General features: G+C 32.2%; 2 protein-coding genes across 3 annotated transcripts in view; both read left to right on the forward strand.

Annotated features, from left to right (window-relative positions):
- Positions 1 to 23,105, forward strand: part of LOC144845082 (DNA-directed primase/polymerase protein-like) — an 84,909-nt gene that overhangs the window by 26,218 nt on the left and 35,586 nt on the right. The gene's annotated exons all lie outside the window — the stretch shown is intronic.
- Positions 1 to 23,105, forward strand: part of LOC144845066 (protein bicaudal C homolog 1-like) — a 48,355-nt gene that overhangs the window by 2,275 nt on the left and 22,975 nt on the right. The window contains exons 2-3 of one of the 2 annotated variants that reach the window (XM_078702202.1): positions 11,725 to 11,768; positions 13,635 to 13,704. In XM_078702202.1, the coding sequence (XP_078558328.1) occupies positions 11,725 to 11,768; positions 13,635 to 13,704 (114 nt within the window). Of the gene's footprint in view, positions 1 to 11,721; positions 11,769 to 13,634; positions 13,705 to 23,105 lie in introns of both variants that reach the window. The other variant, XM_078702201.1, reaches the window with a different exon arrangement.

The following is a 23,105-nucleotide window of genomic DNA, read 5'->3' on the forward strand; positions in this document are numbered from 1 at the left end:
ACAACTCCCAATCTACTCAGCTGTAAATGAGTACCTGGTTGAAAATATTAGGCTGCGTGGAAAGGAACTGGCCACCCTGCCACATAATGCTGAGGCTTAGTAAAATGAGCATAAAACAGCTCATTACCCTACTGAATGCCTTATTCGCACTGGACTTGAAATGAATATGAGATTTACCTTTACCTTTATTATTTACAATAATCAGTTATTTCTTTAGCAGCAGAAAAATACTTCAGTTTGTAATATAATTTCACAAGTTGCTAGAGGGAGTGTCTGCCAAATATTGTGATTGGTATTAAAACTATATTAGATCCCTCAGGGAAGCTAATTGATGGTCTGTTTGCTGATACCTATTTTGTAAGCAACATGATCTCTTTACCATTACTTCACAGCATGGAATCCCTGGGGTTACAGATGGGTGAATAACTCATTGGTAAATGACAACAATTATTTCCTAAGTTGCAAGTCATTATATGCTCATCAAATCCATCATCAACTAACTTTACATTTCAAAAATAAAAGCTTGCACAAAATGTTCTTATTTTGTTGTGTAAAGGAGAAAAATATTCGACGTTATACAGTATAGTCTGAATAGAGCCTTGTTCGCACTGGACTTGAAAATGTAACCATGGTACTGTAGCTTTACCTAATGTCATCGGAAGATTTGACTATCATTCGCACTTATATTAATATTTAAATTTTTTTTTATATTTAAAAATATTACAATTTTCACTGGCATTCTCAAAATATAGTTTGGAACACCCAAAAATGTGGTAGGAATGTAGCTTGTTGTTTATAAAAATATAATTCAACTATACAGTAATATTTGGAATTACCTGTATTTCAGCAGAAAATACCGAATATATTATTATAAATTGTCAGGTTAGATAAATATATAAATATGATATTGATTTTTTCATTTTCTTCCACGAATCATAGGAAATACTGCACTGTAAAAGTATTTAAATTATTTTAACAGTAGGAAGAGAATAATCTTTTAAGGATTTCCTAAAGTAGTAAGCCATTGTGTTTGTCATGAGATCATCAAACTTATATACTACTGTGCATTTTTCTATTCTACTCAGCATCAATTTGTAAATATGTATTTCAATACATTATTACTAAAATGTAGGCTACTGTATTGCAACATATCAAATGGCATCTGAAGTTCTGTAGAATTCAATTCATACACTGATTCATAAATGTTTCAAACATTGTCAGAATCTACTAAAAGACGAAAATTACTTTAATGATTCTCAATCATCCTTTGTAAGCCCCTTCTACCCTATTCTTTCATTATTATTGTAAATATACATACCGAAATACAAAAACGAAACCTCATTTTAAAGTGGTCACATCACTGTCGTACATTCAATGCTTTAATTAATAGCAGCTATAAACTATTACAGAACTGAATATAAATTGGAAGTATTCATTCTTCTTGGCATGATAACAATTATTGACTTAAATATCTTATTCTTATAATATTAAATATTTAAATTAACCTTATATTAAACTCTGACCCCATCTTAAGCTTATATTAAACTCTGACCCATCTTAACCTTATATTAAACTCTGACCCATCTTAACCTTATATTAAACTCTGACCCATCTTAACCTTATATTAAACTCTGACCCATCTTAACCTTATATTAAACTCTGACCCATCTTAACCTTATATTAAACTCTGACCCATCTTAACCTTATATTAAACTCTGACCATCTTAACCTTGACAACAGATTTTTTTGTCAGAATATCTTGTAAACCAATCTAACCTTGTCATATTCTGTTTACAAGCCATATGGAAGTTGTAAAGAATTAGCTCATTTTAACATACCTGTACAGTACCATGGAAACCCTCAATTAAAGCCTAATTGACAAGAAACCTGTCCACCAGATGAAGCTTTGATATTTAAGATGAGTTTAGTCGGGACATCCCCAAAGATAAAAGCTGATATAATTCCCACATTTTGTTGTTGATACAGTATACTAATTACTATGTAATACTTATAATAAATATTGTAATTTGTAAAAAAGTAAATATCAAAGTTTAAAATTATACAGTCTTTGGAATTAGACTCACTGTATATTCAAATGTATTATTGATTTCTATATTATTAACTGATAGAAATTCTTCATAAATAAATTCAACACATTAAAATTGACCACATTGTGCAAAGGGTCAGTTAGACGATCTGTTATTGGCCTGAAATATGTGACTCACTAGGCATGCTGGGATTGCTATGTATGAGCTCGGTTTTAGATTTTAAATAATACGGTTGTTGTGGTTAAGGTTTATTCAGATTCATATTGGTTTTCTACGATATTGAAAATGATTATTCTGAAAAATATAACTTTACAGTTTTAGTCTCATGCCACAAACATCTTATTCACAAAATATGCTACACAAAACAAACATTACGCATGCATAATCTTTTTTCCATCCAATTATTATGTGTAAATTCTTTAAACTGTCACTATTCTAAAGATGTCACTACCAACCTGACCTAGTTTCCTACTTGTCTATTTTTATAGTATGATATTAATCTACTGTCATTAATAATGTTGTTTAATTACCATACATTTTAAGACTTTATTATAGAACCAATATCCAGTGAAAATTCCACCCAACTTGCTGTGTATTCGTGAAATGCCTTTATTGATAATTTCATACGTGCTATTCATTTTGCAATGGTATTAGTAGATATATTGATGTTAAAGGTATTGTATTTACAATTGCTTAGCAACGGTTCCATTGCTACAGCGTCAGTGACTTTAGCTACTTATTAATTGCTGACATCACATGTTTTCTTGGATAGAAACGTTTGTATTTATCATTGCAACTAATGGATTCTTGTGTCTAAGCCTTGAACAAGAATATTAATAATGCTTCAGTTGCTATAGAGAAAGGTACCTAACATTAAGTAGTATAAATTGTAGGACTTTCTGAAATAACAGATAATTGACAGAGAATGCATCTTGCAATATATAGTTATAATTAGCACAAGTATATTACATATATTTAATAAGTAATCTGTCATCCACTAAGCCGCTTAACTTGTACTGTATACTGTCTCATTCATTCGTTCTTTAGTTAGATTTTAAAATCACGTAAAAACACTGTACTGGTATGCTGTACCACTATACATCTCAACAAAATCTAATGAATCTCAGCAATATTTTACGACGGTGGTCCATCCAGCCGAAGCAGATCATTAGGGACCCTCAGACAAACATAGCAAAAAAAATAGAATAAAAAATTAAATGAATTAAATAAAATAAAATTAAATTGGCAATCTCAGAAGGAAAGATAGGAAATAGGAAACAACTAAAAAGAATGTTTATGTTGTTATGAAATGTGCATGAAGTTTACATTTATTATTTTACTAAAAAGAAGCAATTGCCATAAATGGTCTTAACTGGGATGTTTATTTAAATTTAAAAGAAATAAACATGTGATTGCTGTTCTATGGAATGCATTATGAAATTTACATTAATTGTTTACTATTAAAATATCAGTGTGGTAGACCACAATAAAAATATGGAACCCATTAGTGCATATCCATATGAAATGTACAGTACATCATTGTACAATTGAATATCTTTTGATATGAAGAGCTACAATACAGGCATCAGTAAGGATGGGAAGTTGGTTGAAACTTAATAAGTTAAAGATCATTATACTAAGGTTCAAATAATACCATCATGATTATTTCAACAGTTTCATGAAGTTCACTTGATTATCTTTTGTCTATATTTAAGCTACAATATGGATATTCGGAAGTTTACTATTTAACTATTTTTAGAGTTGAAACTAAAATTTCACCTGTTAATAAGGTAAAGATTATTATACCAAGGTTCAAATAATACCTTAAGGATTGTTTCAAGTTATGTTGTGACAATTTTATGGCCGAGTTTCATTTCGGGGGAATATTGTCCATGGCATTATGGTACCCGTACCACCAGGTGTTGCTTAACTTGGACTCCAGAGTATAAACTCATTTGTTTTATCCCATGTTCATGTTCTATATAATTAATAGGCATTTTTTTTTTATTATAGATATGTGAGATTTATGACTTACGTCCCTTGATATGTACTTTTCATGGAATGTACCTGTTCACAATCAACATAGATTAACTTTTTACTAGTGTTTATTTTCTATGCAAACCTTTAAAACAATATAAAATAGATACAATAACAGTTAAGAACACAAGATGTGTGACAAAAAAAGTGTGATGTGCACAAATATGGTAGTGATATGTCCAAATATGGTAGTGATATGTCCAAATATGGTAGTGATATGTCCAAATATGGTAATGATATGTCCAAATATGGTACTGATAGGTTATATGTATTGGAACATCTTTTGGTTGATACATTCATAGATTAATTTCTTATCATTGGAGATATTGCCATCACCTCTTAAATGACTTTTCGACCATGATTGTACTGTATGTACACTATACAACCAGTAGAAATGTATTCTATTACTTTGATAGAAAATTTGACTAAACACTTTCGTGAAACAAACAAAAAGAAAAAAATTTAAGAAAGATGTGTTTATTGCTGTCAAATGAATTGAAAGTATGAAACTATTTGAGTTCACAACCTTTAAATTGAACAATATTGGAAAAGAACCAAACATCTTTACACATTGAAATGCTGCCTTTGAATAGCCACAGGTGGTAAAATGTTCATAGTCTGTTTATACTGTACAACTCTTCATTAATTTGGAGCATAAAGATGTATTAAATGTGAATGTTATGCTTATGCACTGCAATTCCAAATTATCACCTTTATTAGTTATCCGCTTGGTAGAGCGGATAACTCCTTGTTATTGTATGGGATCAATATTTTTGGTTATCCGCAACTTAGTTGCGGATAACCCTTGTTATTGTCACGTTTCTTTTTCTTCATCTTTATTCTTCTTTCTTTCCCGGATTTTTGTTGCAGCTATATCTCAAATTTTTGTGGACATAACTTTGTATAACTTTGTCATTATATGGACATTTACCTGAAGTTGTGCACCTCCATATTTTTAATGACGTTAGAGTCGCGCAGCGTAAGTTACGCGCAATTTTATGAATTTCAATGATAGGTCATAGATTATAAACCGAAAGTCATTTTGTATTGACACTTGGTAAAAATTTAAGTCATATCAAGGGCAAACTTTCTATGGATTAAAAATGACATGTTTCACAAGAAGTTACGCGCGCACGCGCATTTAAAATTTAAAAATGCGCAAAATTAATTTCTAATCAACTTTCTACGCTGATCATGACGTTTTGAGCATGTAAAAAATTCCCACGCGCGCGAAAAAATTTACGCGTAAGGTGCGCACGGAGCATGAAAATCATGTGTTTTTTTCTTGAATTATGATTTTACAGCCTTTCTTAGTCATTTTAAAAAAGATTTACATCATTTCAAATTAAAATAACGTCATACGAACACGTTGATTTAGAGCATTTGCGCACGTTTTAGTTGCAAAAGTGACAACATATTGTCATAATTAAGCCTATTTTTAATCTATTATAGCTCCTCAGGATCATCCACGACCCCCAATTTTTTAAATTTAATATGTAAGCAGATATGTTGTAGATATGAATTCATGCAGAACCTTTACCATTCGGATGTTATGACGTCATCGTATGGCCACACGAATGTAAAATATAGGATTTTTTACTCTTTCGTTATTGCTCATCACATTCAACAAAGCGCATCTCGCTTATACGTATTCCATTTCTCCCGAAATTTTAAAATTGTCTATGTCAATCAACTATCTTTCGCATGAATTAAAAATATTTTAATTTTTATAACGTCATCATGTCTAAAAACGTAAATAACGGTGGTCACTTATTTTCATCTTTACAGTAAAGTTCAATCTGTTATAGCTCGTCAGAATAAAAAGTGATAATCATGATTAAAACGTTTTCTGGAAGCTATTGGATTGTAGACACAACATGCACATACTTTGTGAAAAAGTGAGATGCGCTCTCGTTTAAACGCAATGAACTTTTACGCAAGAGATGAAAATATGACTTTTTGAATTCAACTGGCCATATGATGACGTCACAGCATCTGAAATCAGCACTGTAAACATATTTATTTCATGTCATAGGATGGCATAATAATTGTCGAGGTTCATATAATTAAGTATGTGCATGTTGCGTTTGCGCGGATAACCCGAACTCGTCAAAGTGACGAGTTCAAATCTAGTTTTTCTGTATTATTCTTGGATCCTTCCTTCCTTTTTGTGAGTCGCGTTTCTCTAAAATGTGTAAACATAACATTTCATAACTTTGACAACATATGGGCATTTACGTGAAGTTGTGCACCTCCTATTTTTGAATGACGTCATAGTTGCGCAACGCGACTTACGCGCAATTTTATGAATTTCAATGATTGATTATAGATTAAAAACCAAAAGTCATTTAGTATTGACACTTTGACAAAATTTAAGTCATATCAGGGGCAAACTTTCTACGGATTAAAAATGGCATGTTTCACAAGAAGTTACGCGCGCACGCGCATTTAAAATTTCAAAATGCGCAAAATTAATTTCGAATCAACTTTTTATGCGTTTCTTGTCATTTTGAGCATGTCAAAAATTCCCACGGGCGCGCAATTTTTTACGCACGCGGTGCGCACGTAGCGTTAAAAACATATTTTTTTCTCTTGAATTATATTTTTCAAGTCTTTCCTAGTAATTTTGAAAACAATTTAGACCTTTTCCAGTTTAAATAACGCCATACGAACACGTTGAATTAGACAATTCGTGCGCGTTTTTTATGAAAAAGCTTAAAAAATCGTCAAAATTATGTCTTTTTTTAAACAGTCATAGTTTCTAAAGTAAACCGTGAACCGTTTATTTTTATTACAAAATCTAGAAGTTGATGAGTTGTAGATATCGGATCATGCATCGATAAGGCTAAAAAAACATTGTGACGTCATCGTATGGCCACACGAATGTAAAATATAGGATTTTTGTCTCTTTCGTTATTGCTCATCACATTCAATGGAGCGCATCACGCTTATCTGTATTCCTTTTTCTCCTAAATTTATATATTGTGTAGGTCAATCAACTTTCTTTAGCATGAGATAAAAATATTTTAATTTTTATGACGTCATCATGCCTAAAAATTTTAATTACGTGGGTCATTAATTTCATCTTTACAGTAAATTTTAATCTGTAATAGCTCGTAAGAATAAAATGTGATAATCACGATTAAAACGTTTTCTGGAAGCTATTGGATTGTAGATACGAATTCATGTAAACATTTTGCCAATCGGATGTTGTGACGTCATCATATGGCCAGTTGAATAAAAAAAGTCGTATTTTCATATTTTGCGTAATAGTTCATCACATTTAAAAGGGTGCGCATCTATATTTTACGTATTCAAATTTCTTCTACACGTTAATATGTTGTTCCTGAGATAATTTCCTCCAGAAATTGCTATTTAAGTGTTTCATTTTGATACCGTCGCCATGTTAAAAATTGGAATAAATGGCGGGTCCCGTAATTTCACCTATTCTACACTGTATGTAATATGTATACAGATTATACTCTTTGCATGTATATACTATATGACACAAATTGACAGAATTCAGCACTAACAGCATATCATATTCTTCAGTTCTTGTCATAATGCCATAATCTTTATCTGTGTGCAATATTCCAACGTATGACGTGCACGTGGCGTTTGTCGTTGTGCGGATAACTAACTCGTCAAAGTGACGAGTTTCATGTCTAGTTGATTTTTGACACTATTTGATTAAGCTCATCTCTACGGAAAATATTTAGGTACTGTAGTGTCTGATCAATGAAAATAAACTGTAGCATAGTAGCTTGTATAAAAAATGCGGTTTCCCAGGGCAAAGTTTCATGTACAGTAGTAGTACAATTATATTCTATTATTGTGAAATAGTTAACTGTAATGGATTTGGAATACAAATATGATAATTATTAACTTTCAATTGAAGGTTTTTCCATTAAATTCAGACTCCCGGAGATGAAATCATAAGAGAGGCATAAACTAAAGTTAAAAGAACTGCTGTTTAGATTTTATACTTCCCACGGAAAAGTTGTAGACTTGTTTAGTTAACGAAACTAAAACTCTCGTCTTTTCAATGATTAAAGTTTACTGAAGCATGTTATAGCAAGATGTTACCAGCGTCTCATTGTTACTGCAACCTTTCATACATTTGATTTGGTCATTATTATAAAGGGTTAATTAACCCTCACGTGCAACAGTAGATGGCGAGGGAATTCATGCATAAGCGTTCGTGTGATGGTTTGATATTTGTAAGCACACACCTGGATGGGGACTGCTTCATCTAAGTGCTAAATTAGCCGTGCAAGTGTCTTGTATACTTCAAAACTTAGGTGGCTATACCATCTGTTGCACAAAAAAGCTTGTTTCCTTTTATGTAATCAGTTTTACAATGTGAAACGTGACTAAGTTGTAAAAGTTAGTTGGAAAATATAACACTATTATTGTGATATATCCTCGCGAGACGAATCACCTGTGTTTGAACAAATGCGTTATTCTAAGTTCAAGCCTGACTTGACTGTTTAAATTGTTATGTATCCATATTATATTATTGTATAAACATCTCAGGTTTTAACTATGGATGTACAATACAGTATAAGGAATAATCAATTGAGTATTTGAACCCCAATTTACTGATACCAGGTACTGTATCGCCCTGCTGATACCGAGTCATATCATAGCGAAATCTCACTCTATTAATTGTATTATTCATGCCATTTCATGCATTATTTTATAGAAGGATGACTGTACTTCGTCACTATTTAATGTTTAAGTGACTTTTTTGTACATTTTTTTCAAGAATGTGACAGAATGGGGATAAAGTATGTTATAAGCAAGTTTTTGGACAGCTGGTACGAACTTGTGCCAACATGATCAATAATGATAAACAATCTATATATCAACAAAAAAAGCAGCTTACTTTATCAAATAAATGAAGTACCTAGATTCTGAAATTACAGAAAATTGATTATATTATTGACAAAGTTTGTTTACATTCTGGAAAAATTATTGAATTTATATTAGGAGAGGTTAAAAGTCTCGCACATACATATAATTTAGGGTGAGGTTTTCACTTTTTTTGTACACCCTATGCTTTCAATGGTAGATAAAATGTTGGCATCTGTAAAATATTTATTGGTTGTGAGCCTACATTGCTACAATATTTCGGTAGTCTAGATAAAACATTCCATAGTTTATTTGTCCCATCAACCGGTCCCAGACATATTTCTGAGTGTTTTGGTCAAGGAAAATCTGTAATTAGTGCTTTTCGTGGTGTTTATGTGGTTTTTCCATTGTTGTATTTTGCTTTGGGTTTGTTTCCCATAATTTTAGGCCAAATCATAATTTTGTGTATTTTATTCTATATAATCTGCATATTTTGAACATGCACAGTACTGATATATTAAACCCATAAATATTTCACAAAAATAAATTTAGTGCTTATAATTTTTCTTAGTATATCAAAACATTTTGAGATTGAATTTAGATTTTGTAGACACTCTTCGTTGATGATAAAGAATGTATGCAGTAGAGTTGAGGATGAAGTAAAATGGCAGTGACCCAGCCGTAGGCTAGGATTTTGTGTTCTTGAATTTTGTGAGTTGTGTTTAAGCCTTGTGTAGTGGCATCACTCCAACACTGATCCTACTGTACTCTTATTTGTGGTTAATTGACATAATAAATATTTAATAATTTAATTTGCTGATTTTGAAGAAAAAGAATTTCACATAACATACTTATTGACAGAGTAATTAATGCTATAAACACATTTGTACATTAACAATAAGTAGTAACAGAACCCAGAGTAAAAATTGACATTGGTCTTATTTATGCACATACTTTAAGATGATGAATGCGATTTAGACAGTTTTATAATGTTATTCACAGGAGAAATGGGCTTAATGTATTGCAATATTTTCAAAAGAATTTAAAGTACTTTGGAATTGACCTGACAGTTATAAATAAATAGAGGGCAATGACCTTTAAATAGCTAATAGATTTCCAAGAAAATATACCTTGCTTACTCACCTAATTACTTTACAGATAGGATATCTTATATAAAAACCCACACAATTATGTAAATTTAATTTAAAATGTTTGTGCAAGTATAGCCACGATTTTAGAATACTTTAAAATTATAATAATGATTTACATAAGCAAAGTTAACTTTCAAGACATGATAAATAGGGACTATTATTAAATTTATTAATATCAAAAACGTTGTAAAAGTCTCACTATATACACAGTAATAACAAAATATAACACTGAAATTACACTGGACCTATATTTGTATGCCTTATACTGTAGAGTAGATATCCCTATTACTATTATTGAGGAGAACATTTCCCGCGAAACAATCAAAGGGCAATATATACAGTATGTACACTAAAGGTTCTTTCACACCTTCTTTGGCAGATAAATTTTAACCTGAATGTTTCGTTTTCACAATGTGCCATGAAAACCAATGAGGTTCAATTTTATTTGCCCGAGCCAGAACAGACCAGATGTGAAAGACACTTTACACAGTTACTTGGGACACCCCTATTAAGGAGACACTAACACCCCTATTAAGGAGACACTAACACCCCTATTAAGGGGAAATTTTGTTGGGAGGCCTACTGAAGGTCAGTATTATGAATTTCTTGGTATGAAAGTTTAACAAACTACTGTATTATATTACAGATTATGTCATTGTTTACCCATTCCACTTTCTCACTTTCTCTTTCATTGGAAGAAGTATATTATAGTTAGTTTCAAATTGCGGCAAACCTAACAAGAAACGTATTGGTACTCAGTAGCTAATATATTATTATTATATTATTTTTACATACCTTCGATATAGGTGCCTAATTGACTACAAAACGTAAATAAATTGTTGACGCCATAAAAGCCAAGTAAATGGCAATTAATTACATCCATAGTTTGTTACAATACTGTTGTTTTAATTTTACAATATAATGAATTTTCATACAACAAATTGGCTACTGTAAATTGTTGAAGACTTCCAGTCAAGTTTAATAATGCGTAAAAGGTCTTGGCTAAAAAAACATTTTACTAAAGAGAAAAGGAAATCCGAGTCTGTTATTGAATACTGAAACATTTGTTGTTACAATTTTCACGTGAAGTATGAATGGATAAACTAACTAACGAGAAGAAGGAACTCTACGCATCAGAGGCTTTATCTAATGTAATCTTGTCACCTGCAAAGTGTTTATAAGATTAAATTTGTTTTATGCTCAATTGAATCACTAAACATTCTAATTTTAAAGCTGTTTGTTTTTGCAATAGAGAAAGTATACATGAGGAATAATGGAATTTGGTAAACCAATAGTCGGAGTGAAAAAATTATAAATTATAATACCAGGAGTTTGAGGTTTTAGCGAGGGAGAGAAACGTTCAAGTAGGAGGGATTAAGTAGGGGGTGGGGTGGCAGTGGGGACAAAAAGCCAGAAATACATACTAGAATATCTAGCATGTTGTGTACAATAAATAATTATTAAAATGTTAATAATCCAAAAAGGTGTAGGTAGGGAGATAGAGAAGAGATAGTAGATAGTGGAGGAAATTACATAAAGTTTCTCTCTACTAGGCAATGTACTTTATATTAATAATATATTTTTATTTAACTTTTTTTTTATTAATTTGTTTTTCTTTTTTTGTTTCACAGCAGCAGAGGAGGGACATGGGGAGACGGGGGAAAACTTTTTCCAACGAGTAAGTTTAACATGTTAAATTGATCAATGTTTGACACAAAAATAATATTGTGAAAGTTATATATTAGAAGGTATAATACGTGATCTTATATGTTAAGTATCCTTAAGGAAAACCAAGTGCATGTTACTATTGTGTTCGACTAATAACAACACAATATGTTAGTATGATTATTAATTTAATAACTTTAGCTATCTTTCTAGTTACCTAGGTGATATTTTGAAGAAGGATTTTTTTAATCAAATTACTGCTTTAGTATTATGACAGATTTAAAATTGACAGCGTTTTTGTTATTTATTTATCGAATAATAATTTAGAACTGTTCATAACATTATATTATTACTGTTAAAATAGTATGATTGTGGAGTAATAAATTTACAGCGACCAATGGTAGGGCCATATTGTTCATAGGTACATTAAGGGGGTGGGTTCCTCTACATTTTAAATTAAAAAACCTGACAATGTTGTATATGAATATGAGGTAAATTTGTATTTTGTGTTGATGTACTGTATATTATGTCTAGGCCTATATGCTTTAAAAGTTCACCATTCAATTATTGTTTACATCATGTTGCTGTCCTAATACCGACTATTGATTTACTTCCCATCTTGAAGACATAAATAATTTCTCTTTACATTATTTTCATCAAGTTGAAATGTATTTACTGTAATACCTCTTTCATATTTGAATACATTATTAATCTACAGACCAGGTGGTGTGGTTCTCACAATACTCTAGTTTACCATTGCAGTACTGAATAAATCTTGTTCTTAAGCTAGACTTAAGCTTCTGACAATACCAGTCTACAGGGTAGTGATGCAACATACAAGAACTCTCTTGCAATAATTTCCCTCTCTATGGCAACAAATTATGTGCTTAAATAAGCACTTTGTTTGGTCCTGAAGGTGTCCCCTTGATAGAGGTTCTAGTATATTTATATATCTAGTTAGAAAATCACTGTGTTTATGAAAAGAAATCAAATAGCAAGCAACTGGGCTTTAGGCCAAATTTTCTATTAAAACCTCTTTCTCTGTCCCTCTTTCATTTCCATAATTTTCACATTCATATCAATAGGTTCAATTAGTCTTTAGTGGACATTTAATGATACAGTAGTATGAGTGTATCACCGTACACAAAATATGAAACATTTCATCATGATATTAGCGTTTAAGACCCAATGGAGCCCAAGCACCTTCTTTATTACTGAGGATAAATACAGCCTTGAACAAGACGGTCATGCTGGGCTAAGCCTTCCTGGACCAATCATGTAAAAGAATATTGATTACATCGGAGACAAAACAAACGACAAATACATTTCATGGAAATTTGCTAAGTAATGGCAATTCAGTGTCGCGTATCAACTTGGTCTTGCTGTTCTTAATTTCATATATAAACAAAGTAGAGAATGTTTTCATGTTTATACGAACATTTTGAGAAAATTTGCCAAGGTTTCCCAGTGAGGAAAAATATTATAACAATATTAAATCAATTGTCAGGTTATTGTATCGTTTCTACTACTTTTATTGTTTGTCATCATCATGTTAAATTGGTTAAAATTGTATGATATGAAGTGTGTCTTTTAGAATAACAATTTATAGATGTTAAAATGGGTAAATATCTCACTCAAATAAAGAATACTTCTGAAAAGTTGTTTTGAGGATCACAATAATTACATAAACTTTGATTTAAGCATCCAAAATATATTTTGTATTACCAAACAATTATGTTTGGCAACTGTTTTATTTTATGGGATATGGATTTGAAAATGTTCGTATGAACTGACCATATTGAAAAAGTCAAGACAATGCAAAAAACAACAATTACATCTACAGTATAGTTTACTAAATTTCTTTTTTTTTGTGTTACAGATAATGTTAGAAACAGACACACAAATTACATGGCCATCCAAGTTAAAAATAGGTGCAAAGTCAAAAAAAGGTATGTACAGTAATATTAATAGAACAAATGTTCATGCCAATTTATAAACTGTTAAATAAAGTTTGTGCATTTATAGCTCCCTTTCACACAGGAAAATGTAAATGTATTGCCATATTATTAATAATTTCTGTGTGAAAAGGAGTAAGTAAATACTCTTTAAGTTCAAGTGTTTAGTATGTCTCTCCTTATACCAATCTCTTATTCTGTAAATAATACTTATTAAAATTATATGTCCTTGATTTAAAGTTATTAGTTGCTATTTACTTTGAAATCCCATTTGTAAAATGTTTAAGTTATATTACAAACAAATAATAATTAACACACATCAAAGAGTATGCTTTCTAGAGTTTTAACACATTTTCCTAAACCTGCACTTTTCCGAACAAGCGTAAGTTGGATAACTAACTCCACAATTCGGTATTTTACATTTGAAGCAAATTTAACTGAATTGATACAAGTGGAGTTAGTAAGTACTGTATGGGTCAATTAATAACTTTATTTGAAAAATAAAAATGCCAGTGAATGCAATGAAAGCTTGATTAATTATAGTTTCATTAAATTTAACTTAACTTTGGAAGTCTTGCCAACAAGTTTGATGATACTTAACATTAGATTGTTGTTTTAATTGTATTTTATTGCACAACAGCAAATTAAAAACAATAGTTCTATTACTTATAATACAATATTACAATAAGCAACACATTTGTACTGGATTTGTTAGATAAAATAGCAATCTTCACATGATTTAAATGTAAACAAAAATAGGATTATAATGTTAGCTTATGGTATTACAATAGGTGCTTAGAACTCAACTACCATCTGTACTTTCATGCAATGATAATTCCTCCTTGTGCCACGTCAAATACGTTATTTATAGGGAGGGATGGTTCAATGAAATCAGTAGATCTTTGGGTTTCCTAAAAAGTAGGAGGAACCATTTGTATAAAGGTTCATATTATGAAGGAACGTAATACAGTAAACTCCTATTAAGGGGACACCTTCAGGATCCCCTTAATAGTGTCCCCTTAATATAGTAGTAGTAATGTAGTGAGGGGTTGGCATTAGTGTTTAATAAACATGTATATATTTCTTTGAATAGAGGTGTCTCCAAAGAGTGGTTCTACTTAATGTACTACCTACTTATATAGGTTTCTACACTTGATGGTTTCTTATCATATTATCATGGAGATATAAACTTTATAGCTCGATGATATTGTTACTGTGAAAGATATGTACTATTGTAGTAAGGTAGTGCTGCCCTCTATTATTGAAGTACGATATTTACTTTTCAAAATTGTAAGTTTACTGTATAATTAAAATTTATATATATATATCCAATCTGCGGACAGTACTGTTTCGATCTTATTACTCAGTGATTATATCATGTTATCTTTTATTTCCAACATATAAAAATGCATTTGTAGCCAAAGGCTGAATTGCAGCGTCTTCCTATAATAAAATTATAATAAAAATTACGAAATTTGTCTTTTAAACTATTTTTGGCAGATTTGAGAGTTTTTGTATAGTTACTAATAACCTTTAAAATAATGGTACTGTACTGTTTAAGGCTAACGATCACTGTGCCACCACAGGGCTTTCAACCCCCTGGTAATAATACATAGTCATTTTAATCTATTAGCACACCTACATTTTGAAAGTCTTCACTTTATGTCTTTTTTTAACAATCAACTTATGCAATATGTTGGTTATTCAAAGATAAAAACATCAACAATTGTGATGAATAGGTTTAACATTGTAATATTGACCTCCCATCACACTGAAGTAACAAGGTGAGGTGAAAAGCAGCTAGGGTGTTTCTTACCTGTGGTATCTAGGTCAAGAACATTTCCAGGTGGGATATATGCTGTTTATCACTATCACCTATGTAACATCAATAAAATGTGGTCCCATAAGAATTGTGACATAATTTATGTCATGCTCTTCTGGAAGATTTGAATTTCTAACCTTTGGTTTTTAAGATATTGTATGGAGGTGTATAATATATAAAATGCCTCTTTATTTACAGTATCCTCATTGTATTTTATCAGACGATTATTCATTAGATCTTCTGGTATATGGTTTAGATTTGATTGTTTTGAGACCTAGTTTGAGACAGAACGAATGAAAGGAAGATTTAAATAATTAAAAAGAAAAATGAATGAATACTTTAAGGTGCCTATAGTATCCCATTTGATAGGATTTTTAATGCAATATTTCCATTCAATAAAATTTATTTCTAAGTAACTGTATAAGAATATGATTTAGTAAGTAGCCATGGTCATGATGTTACCTTGTAAAATATTGTTGAAATAAATATATAAATAGGTATAAACATTGATGCAGCATTGTAAACTACTTCTCATTATTTGTAAAACACATGCAAGATTAGACTTCTCATATTATCATTCTATGTAATACTGCCCTCTATGAGTTATTCTCCCTAGGAGGCGTTTTTCCAGTTATTGTATCTAGTACTGAAAACTGTAGACATGTCATAACATTAATTTAGAATTTAGCTACTTATTAGTTAGCTATAGTTTTAATAGTATTGTTATGTGTAATATCTAAAGTGTTATTATTAGTGTTATTTGGAAGTGTTAGTTAAAAAACTGTATACTGACTAAAAATTCATTTTTAAATATTAAGAGCTTTAACTGTACAAATTATTTCTTACTTCATTAATAATTAATTATGAATACATTATTAATTTATTTGTAGATTAACTAGACAACATTATTCCAATACATCAAAAGAAATTAAGTTTTGAAGTTTTCAACCACAAAAAAGTATTGAATGAATTTTATAAATCCAAGCAATAATACCTCCCATCAAATAAAATCTATATTCTTTTGTTATCTATATTTAAGTAGAATAATAAGTAGTTTGCAAGGTTTTTACCTGCGTCAGAAACAATCACGGTTATTGTGGACAACCATAAAGAGTGGTTAAAAGAAACCGGATGCCGACAATATATTGAGTATCCTCAACAAAGATGTGATTGTTGTATGACAATTGACAGTATAAACCGTCTTTTTGATGTATTTTTAGACATTTTTATCAAGTTTATTAGTTTTTCTGTCATACTTAATTTGTGTTTTCATTTCAAAGTCATTGTTAAATAAATCTTTTCAAGATGCACGTGCCTATAGTGTTTTATATCTTTAGTTTGCCGAAGAAAGAAAAATGAATTAAAGAAAAGTGGGGGAAAACAGACAAATTAAGTGGTTGTCTGATCAGGAAATATTAGAATAATGATTGTCAAAGATCTAAAAATACAAAAGAAACCTATTTCCTAAGTTTGAAGAAATTGTTCAGTAGTAAAGGAAGTTGCACTGGTGAATGCTTTGTTGTGGTTGATTATTTTAATAAATTGAAGAAAATTGGGGGAATTGCACAACAAGTATTAAATGATGACCAGATCAGGAAATATTTGAATAATGTTTTATGTCAAAGACCTAAAAGTACAAAAAGAAACCCATTTTCAAGTTTGAAGAAATTGCTTAGTAAAGAACTTGTACTTGTGTCCCAATGACTGATAATAACAAAATTACTTTGAAAGTGTCGCAACTACTAACACATTTGAGAATGTTGCACACAGATGTAAAGTGTCATCACAACCACTACAACTGTTGAGAATGTTGCACACAGGTGTAAAGTGTCATCACAACCACTACAACTGTGGAGAATGTTGCATACAGGTGTAAAGTGTCATCACAACCACTACAACTGTGGAGAATGTTGCATACAGGTGTAAAGTGTCATCACAACCACTACAACTGTGGAGAATGTTGCACACAGGTGTAAAGTGTCATCACAACCACTACAACTGTGGAGAATGTTGCATACAGGTGTAAAGTGTCATCACAACCACTACAACTGTTGAGAATGTTGCACACAGGTGTAAAGTGTCATCACAACCACTACAACTGTTGAGAATGTTGCATACAGATGTAAAGTGTCATCACAACCACTACAACTGTTGAGAATGTTGCATACAGATGTAAAGTGTCATCACAACCACTACAACTGTTGAGAATGTTGCACACAGATGTAAAGTGTCATCACAACCACTACAACTGTGGAGAATGTTGCATACAGATGTAAAGTGTCATCACAACCACTACAACTGTTGAGAATGTTGCATACAGATGTAAAGTGTCATCACAACCACTACAACTGTTGAGAATGTTGCACACAGATGTAAAGTGTCATCACAACCACTACAACTGTGGAGAATGTTGCATACAGATGTAAAGTGTCATCACAACCACTACAACTGTTGAGAATGTTGCATACAGATGTAAAGTGTCATCACAACCACTACAACTGTTGAGAATGTTGCACACAGGTGTAAAGTGTCATCACAACCACTACAACTGTTGAGAATGTTGCACACAGATGTAAAGTGTCATTGCAACCACTACAACTGTGGAGAATGTTGCACACAGGTGTAAAGTGTCATCACAACCACTACAACTGTTGAGAATGTTGCACACAGGTGTAAAGTGTCATCACAACCACTACAACTGTGGAGAATGTTGCACACAGATGTAAAGTGTCATTGCAACCACTACAACTGTGGAGAATGTTGCATACAGATGTAAAGTGTCATTGCAACCACCACAACTGGTGTGAATGTTGCACACAGATGTAAAGTGTCATCACAACCACTACAACTGTTGAGAATGTTGCACACAGATGTAAAGTGTCATTGCAACCACTACAACTGTGGAGAATGTTGCACACAGATGTAAAGTGTCATTGCAACCACTACAACTGTGGAGAATGTTGCACACAGGTGTAAAGTGTCATCACAACCACTACAACTGTTGAGAATGTTGCACACAGGTGTAAAGTGTCATCACAACCACTACAACTGTGGAGAATGTTGCACACAGATGTAAAGTGTCATTGCAACCACTACAACTGTGGAGAATGTTGCATACAGATGTAAAGTGTCATTGCAACCACCACAACTGGTGTGAATGTTGCACACAGATGTAAAGTGTCATCACAACCACTACAACTGTTGAGAATGTTGCACACAGATGTAAAGTGTCATTGCAACCACTACAACTGTGGAGAATGTTGCACACAGATGTAAAGTGTCATTGCAACCACTACAACTGTGGAGAATGTTGCACACAGATGTAAAGTGTCATCACAACCACTACAACTGTTGAGAATGTTGCACACAGATGTAAAGTGTCATTGCAACCACTACAACTGTGGAGAATGTTGCATACAGATGTAAAGTGTCATCGCAACCACTACAACTGTTGAGAATGTTGCACACACATGTAAAGTGTCATCGCAACCACTACAACGGTTGTGAATGTTACACACAGATGTAAAGTGTCATTGCAACCACTACAACTGTTGTGAACGTTGCACACAGATGTAAAGTGTCATCGCAACCACTACAACTGTGGAGAATGTTGCACACAGATGTAAAGTGTCATTGCAACCATTACAACTGTTGTGAACGTTGCATACAGATGTAAAGTGTCATCGCAACCATTACAACTGTTGAGAATGTTGCACACAGATGTAAAGTGTCATCGCAACCACTACAACTGTTGTGAATGTTGCACACAGATGTAAAGTGTCATCGCAACCACTACAACTGTTGTGAATGTTGCACACAGATGTAAAGTGTCATCGCAACCACTACAACTGTTGTGAACATTGCACACAGATGTAAAGTGTCATCGCAATCATTACAACTGTTGAGAATGTTGCACACACATGTAAAGTCATCGCAACCACTACAACTGTTGTGAATGTTACACACAGATGTAAAGTGTCATCGCAACCACTACAACTGTTGTGAACGTTGCACACAGATGTAAAGTGTCATCACAACCACTACAACTGTTGTGGATGTTGAACACAGATGTAAAGTGTCATTGCAACCACCACAACTGGTGTGAATGTTGCACACAGATGTAAAGTGTCATCGCAACCAGTACAACTGGTGTGAATGTTGCACACAGATGTAAAGTGTCATCGCAACCACTAGAGAATGTTGCATAGGGCCTGCAATAGGAGAAACAGGCCCTCTTATGCCTAGAATATTGTTATTGCATTTTGCATATTTGAGTATTCAATTATTCAAGACACAATGAGTATACATACTTCCCTTGAAATTGTTATCACTGTTTTATCAAAATAGACAACAATGTTAGACTTTGTTATCCTATTTGTTATTTGCAATATATTGATATTTATCAGTAATTCATCAAAAGAATTCATTTCACTTCAATGGGTTTTGTTAACGGTGAAATTTATCTTACTTTTCATGGTCAACTGTCATTACATATCTATTGAAAATATATTCAGTTTCTTCTAAATTTACTTGCAGGCATTTTTATTATGCATGTTTTATTTTGCTTCTTATTCGAACAGTTGTACGTTGTGTCTCTAAGGTCAATGTTAATTAGAAATTTAATCAAAGTATTTGTAACTTACACTTATATATTCACTTATAAACCACAAAATTTAATAAGAGGCACCATGTGCTGTTCACTAGACCACAAAAAGGATTATTAATATGGGTTGCTGTGGCCATATTCACCATTCACACTTAGGCACTTATTCAAGGGAAACGTCGTTAAAATCTAATTTTTTGTTGTTGGAAATACAATTTAAGGGAAATCTTTAAATATTTTTTTAAGGGAAATATCTCACTTAAGTATGGTTGGTCAATATATTGGTTCCTGATGAAATTCATACTTGCACTGTTTAGGCTACTGCATTTTCAATAAGTGATTTTATTTATTTGTTGTTTGAGAGGAAAAAGGTGTTTGTTGTTTGTGTTACTGAAATGCATCTAAAATGTCTGTGTGATCACATCCAAATAAGTGATATTGATTTGAACTATACAGTTCCACAATTATAGCTAATGGCAGGGGTAGTAATCCAGGGATGATAAATCTTCCCAGCATGCACCGAGATAAGCATAGACATCATTACGTTGCTTCCCGAGAATGCCACTTTCAGCCTTTGTATTAGTAATTGACGGGTAGGCTTATTCTCTCCTTTTATTCCTCGTACCTTTGGTACCAGTTCACAGCCCTGTCTATTGTAGTGTGTTTGTTGAGAATATAATCTGCTATAGAATAAATATAAAGTAGCTAATTATATTCTCTTATTTTAAAGCTTTTCCATTCACAACCAAAACTGGTGTACGCTTTGTTGTGGTTGAGCCATAACAATGGTTGTCTGCTCTGTGTGAACGTTGATAAGACTTACGCAAAGTCCAATGCCGAATGTTTGTTTAAAGCACTCATAAACCCTCGGGTTTGGATGACTCACTTTTGCTCATTTTTATGCAATTTTAAAAAAAAAACAAACAACTAGGAATTAATTTTTAAAATGAATAAAGCTAAGATTGTTTTGCATATATATAGACTCTCAGTTCCTTATTATATTTAATTGTATCATGTCACTATGTGAGGTATTATGTTTAGCAATACCTGTACATTAAACACACAAGCGTCTTTAAACACTTGTGTTCTCATGTGTTACTGTAGCTCCTTATGATACAGGATGAACTTTTATGTTAACCAATTGTATTGTAAATTGTATCTCTTGCAAAATGTAAAAATAATATAAGTCTTTGGGCCTACTTTTTATAATAAAAATTAAGTATGGATTTAAATACCATGGTTTTTATAAAATGGTATTTTAATGCAATATTGTGGTCTTAATCTGACTTCACATAGAAGGCCACTGAACAGCAGAAACATTTGACTACTTTCTGTGGATAAGTATCATTATTACACATCCAGCCATTAATGGCTGGACCACCAAATGAGAAAATGTTTTATCTGCAAAATGAACGGTTCTTTTGTATTTTTGTTGAACAGACATTTGTTGGCATCTTCTGCACAGTAGTTCCTATAGCTTTATAAGCCCACCCTATGACCTATAGCTTTATAAGCCCACCCTATGACCTATAGCTTTATAAGCCCACCCTATGACCTATAGCTTTATAAGCCCATCCTATGACCTATAGCTTTATAAGCCCACCCTGTGACCTGTATTAACTTTACAGATCTGACCCTTTTGTAGACTAGGCGCCAAGATCCAAGACCCCAGTCAACAGAAATTTTATGTTACCAACTTCTGTTTGTTTCCCTAATCTTTTATTTCCCGGGGAAAGGCAACCTTATTGATATATTACCATTCACAATTGCTTGTATTGAACTCACATTGTTATAGTTTGTTGTTAAAACTTAGAAAAGAACAATGTCTAAAGAATCGAGAATAGCTATTGTACAATATATGAATGGTCTCATCATATCTGACTCATATTATATAAATAGGTTAGTTTGAAGTGTTCATAATTAGTAGTTTATATTACTCCTGATGATTAGGTCATTCAACTCTGATTTACCAATTTTGATTGATCTTAGTTTATAGTTGTAGTGTGGAGAAGAGATATACAAACATTTCTTATGCAAACAAACAAAACTGAAACAATATGTTGTTGATGGCTGATTCCCAGAAATGCCAATGTGCTAGATTTGCAAGTGACAAAAGCAGTGTAGTAGTTCATGATCAAAATTAAGATTTGAGTACATACTGTATTCACAACCTGTTAATTAGAGAAGGGAAAGGGAGTTGGCATGCAGGGGCGGATCCAGCATTATAGATTAAGAGGGCTAAATATTTCACAAAAGATAAAAACGATCCTTCAGGTTGCAGGAAAAAAAAAAAGTAATTATTTTATTTTAAAAAGTTTAGGGGAGGCTTAAGCGTGTTGAGCCCCCACCTAAATCCGCCCCTGGGGTGGGTGTGGGTAGAAACTGGGGAATGACGTCATACTTTGAGAACGTTGGACTGTTGTTCTGTAAACTATCACATTTTTTGTTATCTCTTAATGACAAGATAGTGTTGACAGATGAAATTATTATTTTTTACTAATGCCAAGAAATTTCTGAATTCTTAGAAAATGTTTTCAACTTAAAAAATAATTTCTTGCTCTTCTGCCCTGTACTTTATCCATCGATCATAAACACTTTAAAAGTTTACTTTAAATGTGTTTCTGCTGCAAATAACGTTGAAAATGGCATTTCTCATGAATGTGTGCTTCCAAAAAACCTGTTTAAATCAGTGGGTGATGAGTGACTATCATACCCAACAAAGAGTGTTCACAAACGAAGTTGACATCTATTTGTTTACACTGATGTACACATGTGTGAAAAATGTTATCCTTATTTAGCAAGTTTATACTTTTGTTTATTAGCTGTATTTTGATCAACTGGATCAGGGTGTAAAAAAAATCCCAATTATAAAAAATAACTGTTATTGCAGCTAAATGTTGATTGCATAGCCTAGCTTACCTGGATAAACCAACATTTTCCCCTTGGAGAAAAGTTCACACATATGATTGG

Source organism: Antedon bifida, chromosome 6 (genome assembly GCF_963402885.1).
Source record: "Antedon bifida chromosome 6, ecAntBifi1.1, whole genome shotgun sequence".
NCBI classification, from domain to species: Eukaryota; Metazoa; Echinodermata; class Crinoidea; order Comatulida; family Antedonidae; genus Antedon; species Antedon bifida.